The following is a 16,601-nucleotide window of genomic DNA, read 5'->3' as shown; positions in this document are numbered from 1 at the left end:
AAAGTTATTATAGAATATTTATCCACAGCAATGAACCCTGCGCAAGGGTGGTGGCACAGGGGGAGCGTTCTGGGGAGATTAGTCGCCCAGCGACAAATCTCCTCTTCTTAGGACAACTAATCTCCCCGAAATGCCTTCCCGCCAGCGGGCAGATTGAAACTTGGATCACTTCATTTTTCAAAGTTGCCTAAGCAGGAAACTTTGGGCAATTTTGGAAAAGCGAAGCGGTCTGAGTGCCATCCCACTGTTGATTCACATTCTAGCCGTCGCTTGGCGACTAATCTCCTCGGAATGCTACATGTGCCACCAGCCTTAGGCAGCCATTCTCCACTGCCATTTTTGCAAGTCCACTGGATTGATGCAGATGTTCTTGACAGAATGACACTGACCATCTTGTCAGCACCGCATTGATAATTCAGTACAAGTTTTTTTCAAGAGGTCCAAAGTAACAGCAACAAAACACTATGTATAGTATAAAATACAGGCCTAAGAATATATTTCGAGATTAAAGCGTTTGAGTTAACTTTTAGTATGATGTAGAGAGTGATATTCAAAGACAATTTGCAATTGGTTTTCATTTTTTATTTGTGGTTTGAGTTATTTAGCTTTTTATTAAGCAGCTCTCTCATTTGCAATTTCAGCAAACATGCATTGATTTGAATAAGTGAATGGAATATGAATAGGAGAGGGCCTCAATAGAAAGATGATTAATAAGTAGAAACAGCAATACATTTGTAGCCTTACAGAGAATTTGTTTATTAAGATGGGGGTCAGTGGCCCCCATCTGAAAACTGGAAGGAGTCCAATAATTCTAAAACTATAAAAATAAATAATGAAGACCAATTGAAAAGTTGCTTAGAATTTGCCTTTCTACAACATACTGAAAAGTTAATTTACAGGTGAACCACCCTCTAAGGCAGGGATCCCCAACCTTTTTTGCCCGTGAGCAACATTCAGATGTCAAAAGAGTTGGGGAGCAACACAAGCATTACAAATTGTTCCTGGATGGAGCCAAATAAGGCTGTGATTGGCTATTGGTAGCTCCTATGTGGACTGGCAGTCTACAGGAGGCTGTTTAGTAGTACATCTGTTTTTTATGCAATCAAAACTTGCCTCCAAGCCAAGAATTAAAAAATGAGCACCTACATTTAGGCCACTGAGAGCAACATCCAAGGGGTTGGGGAGCAGCATGTTGCTCACGAGCTACTGGTTGGGGATCACTGCTCTAAGGAAATAGCTTGGAATCCCTACAGTTAAAGATAAGTGAATCAGCTCAGTCTGGTTCAGGTTAAAGCTCACACTCTGGAAATAAATATGTTAAAATTTCCAAACATGAATATCTCTCAAGTAAATTTGCTAACTGACAGCTCAGAGGTGGATTTATGTAGGAAAATATGACCAATGAGAAGGGTCAGGGAGTCCAAATCGGCCCCTAGTGTCATTCTTTTCAAACAAAATGGCATATTACTCAATTGTTGGCATGGGAGGCAATCCGTACAGCACAAAAACCATGGTCATGGCCCAGGCCAGATCCAGAAAAGGGACAGGTCTGGGTCAGTTTGAATGGAATATGACATCTCAAAGTCAATTTATAGGAAATAAATCACTTGTATACAATTATACATTGCCGGCATACAATTCAAGGGTGAATCTGACTAGTGGCAAAACCAGTTCAAAGTACATAGCTTAATTTGTTTAATTTCCTTCAATGCAGGAACACCTACTCAACAAACAAGATTCGAAGTTCTGTGAAAGCAGAGAGAAGAACAAATGGAATGTATGGCCCAACCTGAACTGCTACTAGGCAGATAATGAGAAAGGATTTAACAGAAGCCAACTATAAATGCTCCCAGGCCTTTCAGTAACTGCAAATCTCCCTATGACATAATGGCCTTCGAGTAAAAGGAAGACAGCTAAAGGAAAATCCTGCCTATTTAAAAGCAGTGCTTAGCTTCACAGTTATTTACTTTATTTTTATAACTAGATAGAATGCCTCATTATACAGCTCACTGTGCATGCAGAACATACTTTTTTCCATCACTAATATGTCTAACTGTACAGTTGCAAGTTGGCAGTGTTAAATGTATATATGAACATGCCCAGATAACTGCAGTCTAACTCATTGTCTAGGCCTAGGGGTTATAGGCCCCCATACACAGGCCGATAAAAGCTGGCGACAGCCTGAATCGGCAGCTTATTGGCCCGTGTGTGGGGGGCCATCTGATGGGCTTCCCCGATCGATATCTGGCCGAATGTTGACCAGATCTCGATCGAGCAGGTTAAAAAATCCCATCAGATCTTGGCCGCATCTGTGCGTTTATCCGGTCCTGCGATCAGATGGTCGTATCGGATGCATTATGATCCAATCGTGGGCCCTAGGGCCCACGATCTGATTGGCTTGATATCGTTCACCTCAATGTGGGTATATCGGGGAAAGATCTGCTTGTTTGGCATATCGCCAAACGAGCATATCTCTACATCTATGGCCACCTTTAAACTTAACAGTCAGTTTAAAGTTTATCTAACTCACATATTCACACAGCGTGTTCTCTGCCAATAGAGAACTACCTGAAATGACTGTTGCCTCTTCCCTTTCAAACTGATTGTAACTAAAAGGTCAGCATATAACATACAAAAAGAAGCCTGGTCAGGATCATGTCCTTATGGTGATTTAGGAAAGATTACTATACTGCCAAAAGGCACTAAGCATACATATGGAGTATCGCTACAAAAATACACAAAAAGGAATCCTAGTGCAAGGCAGAATTAATTATTTTTTTTTCAAAAAAAAAAAAACCTCTCAAAACATTTTAAAAAATAACCCACCTTGCTGGCTTGTACCCTGGGATAAATTACACATTTTTATAAATGCACTTGTAAATGCCATGGCCATAAAATCTGCAATCTTAGCAGTGCAACTTTTTGCCGTTAGAATAGAAACATTTCAAGAAGTATTCAAATACAATGAAGATGTTGCTGGCACATAAAGCATCTGATGTAACCTAACTATAATGAATGCAGAAGCTGCCATGTACTAACGGATAAATTGGAAGACACAGATATCTCGGGCCAGCAACACAGCACAAAGGGATATAGTTTACTTCTTGACATGACACTTGTTAAACAGTGATAGTTGTGTCTATGGAAGACCACATGTCTGACTGCTGTGTATTTTTATACACACTTGCCTAATCCCGGAGAACCATCTGGTATCCTTCAACAAGCTGTTTTGCAAGCTTCCAGTTAGCAGCAAGAAGAAAGCAGGCAAAGCCGAATGAAAAAAGAAAATTTGCTAAAGTCCTATACAAGTCAGTTATAATATAGGCAACAAAATATGCAGACACTGAAACATGCAAGATGATCAATCAAGAGTTTCATTTAATGTTCTCATAGGGCTTAAAATGAAGTTTTAAAGTAAGAAGCTGAATTATCTCCTGCAAATGCCACTGCACATAGTTTCACTATAAATAGATATTATATCATTTTATCAGTAGCAAACGAGAGAACATTATCAATGTAACATTATAAATACAGCAGTACACTTAAGAGACATAAGGGTGAATGTCTTTGCACAGATCCTTAACATTTATTGTAGAGGTTTATTAGTATCATCTTAAAGGAAAACTATGCCTCCAAACAATGTAGGCCTCTAGAAAAACATATTGCATAAAACTGCTCATATGTAAAATCCTGCTTCATGTAAATAAACCGTTTTCATAATAATATACTTTTTTAGCATTATGTGCCATTGGGTAATCCCAAATAGAAAATTGCCATTTTGAAAAATAAGGGCCGCCACCTGGGATCATAGGATTCACGGTGCACACAAACAAACCAAACATGTTAGGTCACATGAGCCAATGAAAAGACAGAGTTCTTTCTTTTGCTTCCATACTTCTTCCTGTTACAGTTGTAGTATTGCTGGTCAGGTGATCTCTGAGGCAGCACACAGACCAACACAAAATGGTGGTCGAAGGCAAGAGATGTAAAAGGGCAACATTTACTTAAATACATATTCCAGTTTGATAAGATTCTTTAAAGGAGAAGGAAAGGCTTGCAGAAAACTGCACCAGCCCCGTGTTAAACCAGTGAGCACCACGGAGCGATCTTCTCCCGTCTTTCTTCTTATTCGCGGGGCTGCACATGCGCAGTAGAGCGAAAGCCCAAACTTTAACTAAAGACCCGGCTATTTCATTAAACTGTGCATGCGTTTGCCCCTGGGAAATTTGAAGACAGAAGAAGATGGCAGTGGATCACCCAGATGTCAATCAAGTAAGTTTAAAAATTCAGTACGAGTAAGGGATGCATAGGCTCTTGATGCCCTGCATACCATCCATGTGATCTGATAGTTTTGCAACTTTGCCAAACGAGCAGATATTTACATAAATGGCCAGCTTTAGCCAGGTTGGGGGCCATTTAATTTCCTTGAGAGCCATATCTGGCCCAGTACTCCAGACTGCCCTGTTACAGCACATAATAAAGATTATGGAAACTGAAATTTCCTTTAGTTACCTTCACATGACCTTGTGCTTTTATTATCAAAGCCAAGTGTAACCACTTGAGAATCCAAAAGCAGAAGGCAATGAACCAGGTTAGGAGTACAAGGAAAGGTCAAAGTCATTGAACACAGCCTGGTAATGTAGTGCTGCTCTCACTAAAAGATAAGGACCAGTCTCAGACAAATAACCAGCTTTATCCATCATGCAGAGGAAATAATTTTAAAGCATATGCAATGAATTTTGCCCCAATCAACGTCTCTGCATATTAATATAAGGTGCATCATTAAACAAAGAGCAGAATGCATTTCTTGGGAGGACAACAAAGAAGTTCCTTCAATACATATTGTTACATTTTTGCATAGTGCACAACTATCCAAACCCAGTGACAAAGGATTATCAGTAACTTTAGAGTACAGACATGGACCAGTTATCCAGAATGCTTGGGACCTGGGGTTTCCAGATTGTGCACTTTCTAACAACTTTTAAAAGCCATCAAAAGAAACAAAGCAGCAGACAGGGCACCTTTGTCAGAAGGAGGCGAGTGCATCGTTTAAGCAAAGATAATGCCTATTAAAACAGTTTAAACACCAGTTATTTTCCTTGTTCACACAACATTAATGCTCAATATATTTGATTATAAAGACTGGGTGTCAGTAAACTTCATAACTGACTGTCATTTATCACTTGTCTCACAATTACTGACTGTAAGAGTTCCAGTTGCAGCAGCCATCAGTCTACTAATTAGTCTGTGTGGTGTGCTGTATCTGGAAAATATTCACTCATGAAAACCAGCCTCAAGGTAAACAACAGAAGTGGATGTATTTTTAGCAATCAATAAAACACAATCTTAAAATATTTTCGTATAATGCAAGGGCACTTTTAACAAGAATTAGAAAAATGTACCATTACTTTTACCTTCTTACCAGGGGATTTTTTTTCTTTAAAAAGGTCATTGCTATTATTGCTGACACTTTATTCCCATGTTAGATCCCTAAGATTTCCACATGGTGCAGAAAGTTCTTCAGTAATTTTTAAACGATAGAATTTAGAACAAATTTGCAACAATTGTAATGGTTTTCCCAATCTCACAGTTGCAAAACTTGCTTTAATTCAGAACTTGAAAACATGTGGAACTAACATGTAAAACACCCCCCCCCCAAAAAAAAATTAAATAAAACCATACTGCATGTACCTCACTTGACTTTTTATAGATAGGCGAACATATTTTCAATTATAGAGAGAGTGCAAATTTGCAGAGGGAAAAAACAAAGTTTGCTCAGCAATATTAATACAGAGAGAGAATCCATTTTTAGGGCATATTAAAGAATGTTTCAGGTCTGGGTTACATGGACCAACACATCTTGATTCATTTACCTTGATGACTAAACCAAAAATTTGCAGTTATAATTTGTGTATAGTATGTGTATACTATGTTGCTAAACAATATGTAATTTAAAGAAGTCTATTGAACCCTTGATCAGACTGAAAGACATAGAATTACTTTGGAGGGCCTTTTCCATCCCACAACCTTCAGCTGGACAGCCCTCTTATGGCTCTTCAAAATGTTCTTCATTGTGCCAAAGAGGTACAAATGCCCAAGGCATTTACAATGTGTCTCAGTATACTTTTATTTAGCCTTTTATTATGACTGTCTTCTACAATTACCTTCTAGTTTGGCTGTGGCCATATTCAGAATCATGGCAGCTCACATATACATAAGGCTTCATGAACATGGATTTTAAAATGGAGGATCTTTGGGAGGTGGAAGGGAAGATTGTAGGATAAGAAATGGCCTTATTAGTGCCAATAAAGAAAAGTACTGGGACTGCAGCAGAAATGTAATTCTACAGCCTTCTGTTTATAATCCATTACATAAACACAAATGGAAAATTAAATTTAGAAAAGGGGGTTGGGCAGTAAGGGAATATACTTGGAAGGCAAACTCATGGATACATATTGGACATTACAAAAGAGAAGAGAGTTACATAGTTAAGACATGCCACAAAAAAAACTATGCTTCTGTATTGGCAGACAAAATTAAAACAATAATATTGCTAAAATGTGTGCTTAATCGCTGTATAGTGTGAAGCAGAAGATGGGATCAATTACAGATTTAAGCTGGCCACAGACGCAGAGATCCGATCGTACGAATCAATGTACGATCGGACTTTTCCATCTCCCGACCTGCCACTAACCATTCAGATCAAAGTCTTACCATTCTGACCAAATAAAGTAGTTAAAGAACAGATCAGCCAATGTTCTGCCCCTGACAGCAATCGTACGATAGACAAAGCTAGTGACAATGTCGGGACTCTCCACACACGTTCTGAAAATCATACGAATCCTCGATTCGTACGATGAGATCTTTGCGTCTATGGCCAGCTTTAGTGTTTCTATAAAACTGACAGGGGCAAGGGGGTCTGCACTGATGAGTACACACAAGGAATACACCAAAAGTTAGAACTTGAACATTGGTTTCTACAAGTATACTGTAAGTATCATACTTCAGCTGCAACTGCAACTCCCAAATATGTTAAATAATGAATTATAAACCACTTAAGCTGTTGAACAAAGCATGGCCAAAAAAAAACACTACAAGGGGACCATTGTTTGATCTAGTTACCCTTTCACTTAACACCAGTATTCCAATTCCTGAGAAAAAAAACATTTAAAAAGGCCCTTAAACTGTCTGTAACCTCATTATATATTTTAATATAAGATACTGCCTCTGAGCAACTTTTAGACTAAGAAAGGCTCCATGCAGGGAGCTTCAGTAGACTTTGGCCAATGATACTCAAGGCTGGTGGAAAAGACATAAGAAGAGCATAAGTACAGTTATCACCTCAAAACAGATTTTGGGGCCATAAATATATTTCTGAGTCATATTTGACGTTATTGGCATTTACTGTAATCAAACAGAAAGCATTCCCTACACAATACACAAAAAGTGCATTAAAGAGAATCATCATGTGCCAGAAGTTGTCTTCACCAAGCAGTTTTATTTGCCCTGGAAGAGGAGCATGGTTTTGGATTAAAGTTTTAGATTAATACCTTAAGATATGATGGCTGGCCTTCCTTATATCTAAAACAAATTAAATTAATATCTAAGTTAATCAAGGAGAAAATAAACAAACACAAACTGATCTTTGGTTATGATGAACTTACATACAGTGGAGCTTGCTGTGGGTTAAGTTTCATGACCTGGGCACTGTAACAAGAAAAGAAGACATAATAAATAACAGAAATTCCATAAGAAGCATAGAATATGAAGCACAAGGAAGGAATGGAAGAAATGTGCCCTTTGTTGCCGGACACATTTTTGCTAAAAGGTATCTGATTGGAGTAGGGTTTAATCTAACTAGTAGGCTCAACGGGAACCCAGAAAATGCTGCAGAGCATAGCGTTACAATTAAACAGAACCATAAAGTGAAATATCTGGACTAGAGAAATGTTACATATAACCCAAAAGAAAAACCCACAATAAAGTTTACAGAATTAACAAGTAGATTTGAACATTAAAGGGAAAGATGTTTATGAAGAGCAACCTAGTCAATTGTCACAAAACACGTAAATGGAACAAGTGCCTTTCCACCCAAATCTAAAAACATTCTTTTTCAGGAACTACAGCAGTGAGGAGCAATCCAGGTTGGCCCTGAGTACTGTAGCATCAATTACAGACCTGTGCCTATAGTACAGTAGTCTTTCATAAGCAAACACATAGCTTTTACCAATGAAGGTCAACAGTGCCTTATATTTTAATTAGTCGCCCATCGACAAATCTCCCCTACTTCGGACGACTAATCTCCCCGAACTGCCTTCCTGCAGGCAAGAATATGAATCACCGGAGGGATCTCTTCGCCCGAAGTTTCCTGACTTTTGCTGCATATCCTTTCAATAGTTAGAACCAGTAGTGCAGAGAATACCAATTATTAGAAAGTATTCACTTTGGATTATTTTTGTTTCCCTTCTGTCAATTTAAATTACATTTTGGGGTTTAAGGAGGTGGTTCATGTTTAAGGGTAACTGTTTATGTCATAAAATGGCTAATACTTAGCAATTTTTAAACTGGCCTTAATTTTTTTCTTTTTATAGTTTTTGAATTATTTGCCTTCTTCTTCTGGCTCTTTCCAGCTTTCAAATGGGGGTCACTAACCCCATCCAAAAAAAGCAAATGCTCTGTAAGGCTACAAATGTATTCTTATTGCTACATTTGATTGCTCATCTTTCTACTCAGGCCCTCTTCTATTCATATTCCAGTCTTGTATTCAAATGAATAAATGGTTGCTATGGTAATCTTACAGAAAATACAATGTAAAGCAATTCCCCTGTACAACCGTACTACCTTTACTCAGTAAAGCTGGCCAAAAGATTAGAAATGTGGTTAGTCTGATCAGACTGATTGCTATCGATTGGCTAAGCCACTATGAATTTTCCTAAACCAAAAAAGGATGTGCGTATGCATTTACCAAAAATGTACACAGTACTTTACAAGGCAATGGAGAATTAAAGGGGTATTTTTTTCAAAATGCATCAGTTAATAGTGCTGCTCCCAAGACTTTTGCACTGAAATCCATTTTTCAAAAAAGCAAACAGATTTTTTTTATATTTAATTATGATATCTGACATGGGGCTAGACATATTGTCAGTTTCCCAGGTGCTCCCAGTCATGTGACTTGTGCTCTTATAAACTTCAGTCACTCTGTACTGCTGCACTACAAGTTGGAGTGATATCACCCTCCTCCCTTACTCTACCCATCAGCTGGACAATGGGAAAGTAACCAGATAACAGCTTCTTGGTAGATCTAAGAACAGCACTCAATAGTAAAAATCCATGTCCCACATCAACCCCATTCAGTTACATTAAGTAGGAGCCAGCCAGAAAGCAGTTCCATAGTGCAGCACTGGCTCTTTCTGAAAGCACATGACCAGGCAAAATGACCTAAGATGGCTGCCTACACACCAATATTACAACTTAAAAAAATATACTGTACACTTGTTGGGTTAGGAATGTAATTTTAAATGGTAGAGCGAATTATTTGCAGTATAAACAGTGTATTTTAGAAATAAAAATGACACCATAAAAATCATGACAGAATCCCTTCAAGATATAAATAAAGTTGGTACTGAATTCATCCTGTTTTGTGTTCAGTAGACATGAAACAGACACAGTTTATACTCTTCTGAGGTATTAACTGGTCATAAGGAAGAGACATAAGAAAAAACAAATCACTAAACCTTGATACTGATCTCCTGACTAGCAAAGCCATATTTAAATGTGTCATATAATAATGGACTGTCTGAGCCATAATGCTTTGGACACACAGGCTGATCTGATTCAAATCAATGGAGCAGGGGTACTGAGCAGATCTGCTTCTCTCAGCCTGCAAAAATATGCAGGCTGACAAAAGCCAATGATAACAGCCTGTGTGTCAATAGCCTTAGTAAAAGAGAAAATAGACATTGGCCTTGCCAGATCACTATGCTTCTGTTCAGTAGTACTCATTGAACCAGTATATCACCTAGTCTGTTGTTAGCTTAATGCTCACGGCACAGTTTGGAGGTAGAATCAAAGAAGCTGTACAAACAATCCTTTACCCAAAGCTATTGTTAGTTAATTATGCACCGATTATGTGTGGTTATACCAGTTCAATGTAATCTTAAAAACTGGTTTGATTATTCCAAAGGAAAACATCAGCACAAAATAACTGCCACCGTACAGAGAGCACAGTAACAATTGTGACGCCATTCCTAAAAGAAAAGTAGAATAAGGGTAAGGACACACTGGACGATTTGTCGCCAACATTTTAAAAAGCAAATCGCGGCGACATATCGCTCGTTTTGTCTCTGAACAAAAACAAATGAAAGACGCCAGCTCCTGTGCCCACAGCGCGTTTGTGAATCGCCTGTAGCTCCAAAACGCACTGAGACCCTTTTCCGAGCGATTTATCAGAAATAGCATGTACTTAGAAAAGCACTGAAATCTCCTAGACACGCACACACATACAGATAAGTAGCAGCAATTGTATTCAAATTACAATGCGAACGCAATGACGCAAGAACGTAAAGACGCCAGGTTACAGTGGGAAGCACAAACCGTTTCCGGTTTGGGTGGAGCACGTACCGCACAGAGTAATGGGATACAAATCGCTCTGTGCCAATAGTCGCTGTGAATCTTCTGTTCAAAAAAGACGATCGTCTTGTCGCCGCGATTTACTTTTTTAAAACGTTGGCGACAAATCGTCCAGTGTGTCCTTACCCTAACACTAAATTTACAATAGAATATTTATTTTTTTACTATTTATTTATTTATATCCCTAATGATCAGCAATTGAGCGATTCTCTGAATTAAGATATGCAGATAGTGCAGTATCCTTCAATTGGTTTATTCTCTGTAATAGTCTTTATCTAATCATTCATCCATTATTATTCATTTTCACAGCACTTGTGAATGTTACAATATATTTTTTTATTGTTGCAAATTGTGTAGTATTTCAATAAAGAAATACATTGTGTTTCACTGCATCTCCGTATCCATTTCAATTTAGACAGTGGAAGCAAATGATACGTTTAGAATAGAGTTGGTTTCATCAAAGCAATTAACCTCTTCTGAATAAGACCTCGGGGTGTTGTTGCTCTTCAGTGGTGATCTAAATGGACTATTGTGTGACAGGGATATGAGTAGAAGGAATATAGATGAGCCCAGTGACTGGGTTTGGTATGTCATCTCCACTGCAAAGTTCATTCAAGTAGCACCAAAAGTCATGAGAAATACCCAGTCTTTATGAGAACAAAGAGGGTAAAAAGCAGCCAAGGGAAGCCGACTAATGAGCTCCAGATCCATTACCTCATATGGATGAACTTGGGAATAAAAACACCACTTCCTGGCTAGGAGGTTTTGCTCAAGAAACAAACTAAATGAGAAAGGACATTCATTCGAGTCCCAGAGCTTTGCACACTAGCCTTCAGAGGCTGGGAATTACAGCAGCTACCCATAAAAGGACCTTATCTTAATATATATATTACTGGTAGAGTAATCTTGACTGCATGTGCAGCACAATGTGCCCACAATTGGAAAATAACCCACCAGTAACATTATTACATAGGACTTACTGTATGTACACTGGGTATACGCACGCATATCGAAGGCTAAATATCTGCGATAAGCAAAGCCAAAAGTGGTTTCATGAATTGTGAAACAGACATGAATCAGGTCATATAGAGTCACAAAGAGTCAACAAATTTATAGAAAAGCATCAGCGTTCTCTATTTTCTGCAAATGCTAAACATTATTACAGTACACCATGAGCAGCCCATCTTCACACACATATGCATTATGTTAGTTTAGTCCTCAGATTGCAATATCCAAATGGCAATAGATACCTGTTCCTCTTTTAATTTTGGTACCTGCTACAGTGCACCTGCCCCCCTTTCACCACTACCTGTACATTACCATAATATATTAATTTTTCCCTAGGGATTCATTCAAGACTAAAAGCTCATAAATAGCCCCTATATTGACAATATGGGGTAAATTTATTAAACGGCAAAAATTTGCCAGTGACGGCTTCGCAAGCCACTTCGCCAGGAGTAAATTTGCTAGGACAACGCTAATTTACTAAAATGCAAAGTTGTGTCGAGGGCACCGAACGCTGGTGAATTTTCGTTAGCGTTACTTCGGCAATCAAAGCGAAGATCCGCTAGCGTTCAATTCTGCCTAGCACAACTTTGTTAAAGGTCTTCACTCAGGCTAATTTGCATACGGCAGGAAATTTAAAGTTTAATGGACGCATATGTTGCAGCAAATACATTACATTACACAAGTCCAGAGAACCTTAATAACTAAAATAGACTTCTAATGCCCTACACATGAGCTTACTGTATAGTTAATGTTCCATATGTTAGAAAATGTATTGGGGAACCCGGTTACCCCAAAAAAATTTAAGGACTTTTGCAGGCTATCACTCTGAAAAAAGGAAAAGACGCCAGCGTTTTTTGGGACTAAGAAACTTTTTCCACTAAAAATATGATATAAGTAACAGAAGATTGAGGAAGATCTATGCACTCAATTGCACTACGCCTGGTCTGAGCTGGCGAAGGCAAGTCTGGGGAAAGAGGTAACGTTCAGTAAAATCCACATCTTAGTGAATTTGCAGAGTAACTTCCATTAGCCAGAGCGAAAAATCGTCTTGTGATATAGTGCGAATGACTGCTAGCATCAGTCTCTTTCGCTAGCAAAGTATGCCTGTGCCCGATAGTAAATTGACAAAGTACCTGAAAAAGGTAACACCGGCGAATCATCGCCAGCGTTAGTCACTTTGCCCTTTAGTAAATCTGCTCCATTGTTTAAAGAGGTAGGGGGTTCAGATAGTTTGTCAAAAGGAGGCACCCTAAAACTGAAATAAAGTATGCAAAAGAAAGGCAAACATATCACATGTAGGAGAAAAACCTATTACCCCTCCCACTGAGCTCAATGTTCATGCCCATATTTAATAACCACAGGGTCGGACTGGGGGGCCCGTGGCCCACCGGGACTAAAGTCCAGGGCCCCCTCGACCCCCCTGCCTCCCTACTGTGACCCACTGAACACGCTTGCGTGAAGGCGCTGCTCGGCGCGCCTGCGTGTAGGCGCCGCTTCTCACTGAAAGGTGCCGCGCGCATGCACAAATGGCGCTGCGCGGCGCATAGAAAAACATTTTTTTCTTTAAAGTATGATCGGGACGGGGGACTGGCCCGGCGGGGGCCCATTAGGGGTCGGGGCCCACCGGGTTTTTTCCCGGTTTCCCGCCGGGCCAGTCCGACACTGAATAACCATATTTAATTACACCCTGATGTGTAATAAAAGCAATAACTGTTCCCTGCAGATTGATTGCAGCAACTAGGCCTGTAGGAAAACTTTACATCTTTTATTACATAAACCAGGCCTGGACTGGGAGTCAAAATAGGCCCTACCATTCCAAGTACAGAGAGGCCCAAACAGCCCCCTACCAGCCAACTATCTAGTAACTTTCTATTGAACCATACAGCAGCCTCTCTGGCATTTGCCAGAACCCACAGATTGCCAGTCCGGGCCTGACATAAACCTAGAAGTTTGCTTTATCAGGTGATAGCTGTACAGGTGTACTGTGATCATACCTTCCAGTTACCAATGATGTGACTGGAAACAATTCTAGGTGATTTGTTGCCATAATTTTCAGAGAAGTACAAATACTTACACCAACCGCTTGTTGTGATATTTATGCAAAAACAATGCATTAACTGGTGGCCTTGAAAAGTACTTCCCACCTGTTGGACAACAAGTACTTCTATCTTTCATGACCCTCCAACCTTCTGGCCTTTAACTGCATAGTTTACTAATCCTGGCAACAGATCAGATATTCTGCCTCCCACAATGAAATCTTGGGAGAGGGATCATTTTCAGTAGGATCATGCAGGGTGCCAAGCTGGTTTCATTTTTCAAAACAACCCACATGTCATGAATGTATTCAGTTCTAAGTATCGTCAGGGGGACCAAACACTCTGAAGAGCACAAGAAATGCACAATCCTCCCCCCTGGCCTACCCGTCCCGCTGGGCAAATGCCCCTAACTTGTTACTTACCCTTCTGCGCAGGTCCAGTCCAGGGAGTTCACAGATGACATCTTCTTCCACGCGATCTTCTTCCTGCTGTGAATGCGCAGTAGATCCGTAAAGGCGAACTGATTCTACTACGCATGCGCCAAAACGCCGTTCACAGCAGGAAGAAGATCGCGTGGAAGAAGAATGTTATCTGTGAACTCCCTGGACTGGACCTGCGCAGAAGGGTAAGTAACAAGTTAGGGGCATTTGCCCAGCGGGACGCGTAGGCCAGGGGGAGGAGGGATGGTGGGCAACAAACGGGTGGGGGGTGGGGGGTTTGGGTCGACTAGGTTTCCTTCCCCTTTAAAGGGGTTGTTCACCTTCCAACACATTTCAGTTCAGTTGGTTTTAGATAGTTCACCAGAAATAAAGACTTTTTCCAATCATTTTCTACGAGTAACCATTTTTCCAATATTGAAGTGTAAAGTGTTATTTTGCACCTTCTAAAGCAGCTCTGGGAGGGGTCGGCGACCCTGTAAACTGTTCTAAATTGATTCATTTATTTGTTATCTTTGTCCCTGCTGAGCAGAATCCCAGAGTTTCATTAAAGGCAGCTGTTAGAATTGATACAATAGTTGCTAATACTCCACAGATACTGCTGAGAAATGTATCAACTAAATGTTGCAAAATTTTAACAGTTTAGATTCTGCTTCTGAAATACTGATACATTTACTGATTATTTTGGCAGAACAGATGTTACTTTGTAAAGCTGTTTTGATTACAATATTTATGAATGCTACAAATCACACAAGAGCAGCATTGTAGCTACCGTTTTCCTTTGCTCACACAGTGAAGGCTGTAAACCATCATGAAATTCACTTAGACAGCACTTTCTTCTGACAGTACATTGACCACAATTTGTTCTTTCTCTGCAGTGGCAAATATAGGTTTCAATCTTCATCTGGCTCTCATGACCAATTATGAACCATTCCAGACTGACAAAGTGTTCTAAAGAAGCAGATCTGCTAACACTATTAGACAATTATATGACGGTTTCAGAAACTGGATGTTTTGTACATTTTATAATCTAATTTTTCAGTCTACCATTTTTTAACCCTTAGGCCATAGTGTCAAATCTTGAGTTGATTTAAATTTGTTGTATTTGCATTAAAGGGGGTGTTCACCTTTTTAGTATGATGTAGAGAGTGATATTCTGAGACCATTTGTAATTAATCTTCATTTTTTTATTATTTGTGGTTTTTGAGCAAATTTAACAATCTGGTTTCTAAGAAACAAATTACCCAAGCAAACATGCACTGATTTGCATAAGAGACTGGGATATAAATTGGGGGGGTCTGAATAGAAAGAGGAGTAATAAGTAGCAATAACAATAAATGTGTAGCTGTACAGAGCATTTGTTATTTAAATGGGGTCAATGACCCCCATTTGAAAGCTAAAAAAAGTCAGAAGAAGGCAAGTAATTCAAAAACTATCATAAATAATGAAGATCAGTTGAAAAGTTGCTTAGAACTTGGCCATTCTATAACATACTTAAAGTTAACTTAAAGGTGAACCACCCCTTTAAAAACAGTCTTGTTTTAAGAATCAAAGCAAATACTTATGTGACTATTTACCAGATATTCTGGAAAATCTACCAGTAATATCCCACATAAGATTCACCTATAGAGTACCAGTGATCCCCAGCTAATGGCTCGCCAGCAACATGTTGCTCATCCACCCCTTGGATGTTGCTCCTGGTGGCTTCAAATATGGAGCTTATTTTTGAATTTCAGGCTAGGAGGCAAGTTGTGGTTGTATAAAACAGAGCCTCCTGTAGGCTGCCAGTCCAAATAAGGGCTACCAATAATGAATCACAGCCCATAATTAGAAGGCCAAAGATTTGTTTGAATGCTTGTATTGCTCTCTAATTTTTTATACATTTGTATGTGGCTCAAAGGAAAAAAAAGGACGGGATCCCTAATAATAATACCATGGGGTGGTAGCGGTGGCTTGTAAGAGCCAGAAAGACAGTGAACAGCTCCCTAATCCAATTCCAATTAAAGGCCAAGGTGGCACTAGTCTCACATCTAGTAGTCAAAAAGTTCTGGCGTGTTTGACATTTTGCCAGTGTGAACACCCAGTTGAAATATCTGGTATAGGCACTCATCTCTACTGCATCCCTACACCTATATACGATTTAGAATAGATAATAAGCTTTATAGGACAGGGAACTTCTACCCATACCTTTAAATTATGTTCTTATTCTTGGAGGTAACTGTATTAAATATGTACTTTCCTCATGTTGCCCTGGAGAAACTTTGGCCTTAAACTGAATTGTCTCCTCCAACTCCGTGTAGTGAGCTTAACCTCTAAAGCTGGCCATAGACGCAAGCAAGGCCTTCAGACTGTGTTTGGATCGTCTGGATAATTTTTCATACAATGGCGATTAGGTGATTTAGTTGATCAGACAGGTTAGAAGATTTCTTTTGGCTAAAGATATCTCTGAGTCTATTGGCTATCTAACAATGGGTGACTGTCACTAGTATTT

At 39.4% G+C, this 16,601-nt stretch overlaps 1 protein-coding gene across 1 annotated transcript in view; it reads right to left on the bottom strand.

Annotated features, from left to right (window-relative positions):
• The window catches only part of akap13.S (A-kinase anchoring protein 13 S homeolog), a 66,879-nt gene that overhangs the window by 14,452 nt on the left and 35,826 nt on the right, over positions 1-16,601 (bottom strand). The window contains 1 exon segment of the mRNA NM_001091192.1: positions 7,665-7,707. Coding sequence (NP_001084661.1) covers positions 7,665-7,697 — 33 coding nt within the window. The 5' untranslated portion in view covers positions 7,698-7,707.

Source organism: Xenopus laevis, chromosome 3S, assembly GCF_017654675.1.
Source record: "Xenopus laevis strain J_2021 chromosome 3S, Xenopus_laevis_v10.1, whole genome shotgun sequence".
Lineage (NCBI taxonomy): Eukaryota > Metazoa > Chordata > Amphibia > Anura > Pipidae > Xenopus > Xenopus laevis.
The sequence above is the reverse complement of the archived record's forward strand: the minus strand, read 5'-3'. Positions and strand labels throughout refer to the sequence as shown.